The 4,371-nt window shown below is 39.7% G+C and overlaps 1 protein-coding gene across 1 annotated transcript; it reads right to left on the minus strand.

The window, feature by feature from the left end:
• Positions 1-1,307: 1,307 nt before the first annotated feature.
• On the minus strand, positions 1,308-1,914 carry pmchl (pro-melanin-concentrating hormone, like). Its single transcript, XM_085281192.1, has one exon. It carries the CDS (start codon positions 1,849-1,851, stop codon positions 1,441-1,443), a length of 411 nt encoding a protein of 136 aa, XP_085137318.1. The 5' UTR covers positions 1,852-1,914; the 3' UTR covers positions 1,308-1,440.
• Positions 1,915-4,371: the final 2,457 nt, after the last annotated feature.

Here is a 4,371-nt window from a genome sequence, read left to right on the forward strand (position 1 = left end):
AAAGGATTTCCTCCCATTGCAGATGTTTTACTGCAACTCCTTAGTTACTTGAATTCCAGGAAAGACCTTTGAAGAAAAGAAGGTTACACCTTTTCACTTGGTGTGTTACCAATTTTCACACTCAGTGGGACCCGGTGTTTTACTTCATGTTTGACTGAACTTCATTTTCACTTGGTGACAGTGGAGTGGAAGAGCCACCTATTAACAGGAAAGGAGCCAAATAGTGGCTCTGTATTTGTCTATAATACTTTAGCCAAATAGTGCTGCTCCGGTTAAAACCCTGGATGCTGAGTTTGAGTGTATTTAACTTTTAAGTTACATATATCACATATTTCAGACTAAATCTCAGCACCCACATTCAGTTTGTTGTTTTTTATGTGGTCAGCCTGATTAAATAATACTTGAAGCTGCTTTCTAAGTCCTCCTGATGCCAAACGGAGCCCATGTGAGAATGTCCAAGATTTATATCAAGTCAGAAGATGGCGTGTATCCCTTCTCACAATGAAGCCTTTGCCAAAGCCAAAGAGAGGATTTCCAGAGGTGAGAATGTTTCTGACACGGTGCTTTGAAGATGTAACATTTTGGCAAACTTGCAGGCAATGAATTTAGCTTATTACAAACACTGGAAAGTCCCAACGATAAACTTGACTGCAACCATCAACCGGTCATAGCAGATGGCTGCCCCTCTCTGAGTCTGGCTCTGCTCCCACTTAAAGGGAGTTCTTCCTCCTCACTGTGACCAACTGCTTACTCATTGGGCTAAATCACTGGGCTTCTTCTTCTGGTATTGTAAGGCCTTTACCTTATAATATGAAGGTAAAGATCCTACAATTGAGATGACTCTTTTGTGAACTGGTGATGACATTTACCTAGCTGAATATCCATCTACATACACAGAATTTATGTTTATCTGCCTGTATATTCAGTCTCATTTGTTGCACGATGAGCTTAACAGCTGTGGACTGTTGCAGTTATCGCCTCTCTATCCTTGACGCATTATAACCTTGTGACACAATCCAGTCTTGCATCCAAAGTTTGAGACTGCTTTAAGTTTGTTCTCCTGGATAAAAGAAAACTATTTTTTTAAAGACAAATTTCTTCTTGCTGGAATCTGATTGTGAGGTTACACCTCTCACATTATACAACATTTTTTCAAACAAGACTAGACATAGAGAAAAGACAGTCAGTCAGTGGTTATTGAAAATTGAAAAGTCTGACAGATATGAATAAATCTGAACAAAAAACTTTAACCTTCACCATCTCAGTTTAAACAGTTAAAAAACATATAAAAGACATAAAGTAGAATTAAATCATTTTTATTTTCAGCTCTCCAGTGATTTTTCTATAGATACACACATTTTTGGATTAGTTTGCAACTGAGTGTGAGGTCACTTGACAGCTATCCTCTGTTTGGCCTCCTTGAGGAGAAGACAAACTGTCCTACACCTCCCAGCATGGCCGATACACTCGTCCCACCATGCACCTCATGGTGTCCCTCCTGTGGATGGGGATGGTCAGGTCCTGTCCAACATCTTTGTGCTCGACGACCTGGTTGTTTTCGTCGACTCTCCGCTTGTAGAGGGGTAGCCCGTTGTGCAGCACCCGCAGGTCCCTCCACAGGTTTGCATCAGCGGCGATGACGATTACCTTCGGAGCTCTGGATTTGGTCATGGAGGACAGCTCTGCATCGCCTAGGCTGTTTTCCGTGGCCTCATCGTTCAGCAGGGAGGTAAAAGCATCCTGCTCCAAGGAACCGTCTTCAGCCTTGGCCGTGGCTAATGCCACTGTCAGAGCGTAGCACTTGAAAAAGAGCGCTACAGCAAAGATGATGGACAGGCGCGACTGCCTCATGGTGAAGATCTTCCAAAAGGTGTACGGTGTTGGCTCGGGTGGATGAGTGTCTTTCCTGAAGCCTTGCCTTGCTGTCTGGCTTGCAAATCATACCACTGGGCTTTTATACCATTTTGGACACACTGAATTGGCCACGTTGCATAGTTTGCCATCACAACTTCTCCTGTTGGATTCCGGAAATCAGTCACAAGCATTAAAAGACAGTTGTGTGGAACTCTTGCAGTGTTGGAGTATGTTTTTTCATTAAAAAATTAATTAAAATCTCCAATGTAGTGGTGTATATTAGACACGTAACAATGAAACAGCAGGAATTCTTTGAACAGGTGACACATAAGAAAAACTAATCCAAAATTACTGCCCTTTAAAACAACAAGGATGGATTACCCACCCGTTAAGCTCCTGTGCTCTCAGATACTTGATGTTCTCTCATGGCATTGTCACAGTGCTGTTCAATAAGAGATTTAACCTTGGATTAGTGCAGATAAGACAACCGAATGATTCTGAAGTGTTTGTGTCTTCGTGGCAGCAGCTCTTTGTTGGCGAAAGAAGAAAAAAAGTTAGTTTTTTTGGAGAATATACAAGACATCTGCTCCAAAGGCCCAGAGGTGGAAGCTCAATTGCCATGTGATTATAACCCAGCCTAATTATGGTTTCCAGATGGGTGCTGCAGGAAGGCTGTGCACCTGAACCTGCATAAGATGTGAAATTAATTAATGTAATTTATGCTGGTGGCATTTGAGTGAGATCAAACCTGGTGAGAAATTAACAAAGTTTTAATTTGTTGTGTCATCTACAGTTGTACAATTAAGCTAAGGTCCTCAGAGCAAATGCTGTTTATGTATATATTTGGTTTTTCTATCAAAAATTGGTGAAATTCGAGGATTTGTTATGTCGGGACAGCATCGAAAGTCACGTTAACGATATATGATTGCGATTAGAAAATAACTGAAGAACAATAAAGAAAAAAAATGGAAAAAACTGAATAAAACTAAAAGTTTAAATGACTCCTTGGCTTTAAAATCCAAAGAGCATTTGGTGCGGATCAAATAATCTTGTATTCAGATGGAGATGGGAGATAGATTTTTAAGCTACCAGTTTCCTGGCACTGTACTATAGGTACGATTCTGACTGACATCTAATTACAGGTAGAAAAAGGATGTCTGCTTTTAAATAATCAAAAGATGTCTTCCAGACACAGGACTGGTTAGCGAACTGTTCAACTCTAGCCTTTACCAGAACACATTTGATATTTTACTGACATCAGTTGGCTAGACACATACTTTCATGTCTTTTTTTAAAAAGTACGCTTATTTTAGTATTGGTAATGGGCAGCGGGGCGATTCAGATGGGAAGTGCTGTGAGCCATTTCTTACTGAAAACCATGCCTGTGGTTTTGAAAAAGTCTGAAATCTGAGAATTATCTACACCCTGTTTTTATTGCCATGTGAACGGCCTTAGAGGTTTACTGGAGACAGACAGTTTACCTTATCTTACATTCCTAGATGACTGATATTCATATATTTAACTGATGGGATGGGTGGAGCTCTTCCTATGCCGTTGGCTTTAACGGTACAAATGGGCCTATCACTATTTTTAAATGAAAACCACATGGATCTGTAAGACAGAGGTGTTTTAGGAATACAGAACATAATAGCTGTGTTATCCCTAAAGATAATACTTTTCTGCTAACACTTCAAATCCACAAGGTCAACCTGTCAGTAAGAGGAGTATTTAATAATAAAAGTCGTATAATCTCACCTTTAACATACTCAGAATAGTTTCCAATTTATGCATGCTCACCTTAACTGCAGACACATTGTGGATTTATCATGTAGTGGCTACAGAAGTGTTAGAAAACACTTATCTAATTCATCTTCTGGAAAAACAGTGTATTGTATGTATGTATAACAAAGATTTTTGGTGTTTGAGGAATATAGTGCCCTGATCCTGGGGTTCTCATGTTGAGTTTTGGATTTGTGTTTATTATTTTTGAGCCTTTTATTCCTGTTTTATATGATCATTCTTTTGTTTTGGTTTTATCATTACAGTTCCCCCCAGTGTCTCCCTGTCTGTGTCGTCCCTGCATGCTCATTCTCTCTCTGTTATTACGTTTAAAGTCATGCCTTTTGTGTTATTTATCTTTTACTTTTTGTTATTTTTTGAGTCTCATTTCCAAATCAATTCCCACCTCATTAGATAAACCTTAGTAACAAGTTGGACCCCTTTTGCCTTAAGAACTGTCTTAATTCTTCATGACATAATTCAGAAAGGTGCTGGACATATTCCTCAAAGATTTTGGTCCATATTGACATGATACCATCACACAGTTGCCACAGATTTGTTTCCAGCTGCTCCATGATGTGAATCTCCCACTCCAGCACGTTCCAAAGATTTATTGCATAGAGATTTGGTGACTGGCTCAAATTTCCATTAAAAACTGTTGAACAGGTGTATCTGATAAAGTGTATGGATTCCTTTCTTCTGTTAGCGCTTTATTGGTGCGACTGGTAATGTTCCCTG

Source organism: Mchenga conophoros, linkage group LG7 (assembly GCF_057382185.1).
Source record: "Mchenga conophoros isolate Kocher_MC1m ecotype Shallow Benthic linkage group LG7, M_conophoros_male_GT1.1, whole genome shotgun sequence".
NCBI classification, from domain to species: domain Eukaryota; kingdom Metazoa; phylum Chordata; class Actinopteri; order Cichliformes; family Cichlidae; genus Mchenga; species Mchenga conophoros.

What these genes read in the sequence shown, in the direction of transcription:
- pmchl (XM_085281192.1), bottom strand. Translation starts at nt 1,851, where the DNA reads ATGAGGCAGTCGCGCCTGTCCATCATCTTTGCTGTAGCGCTCTTTTTC.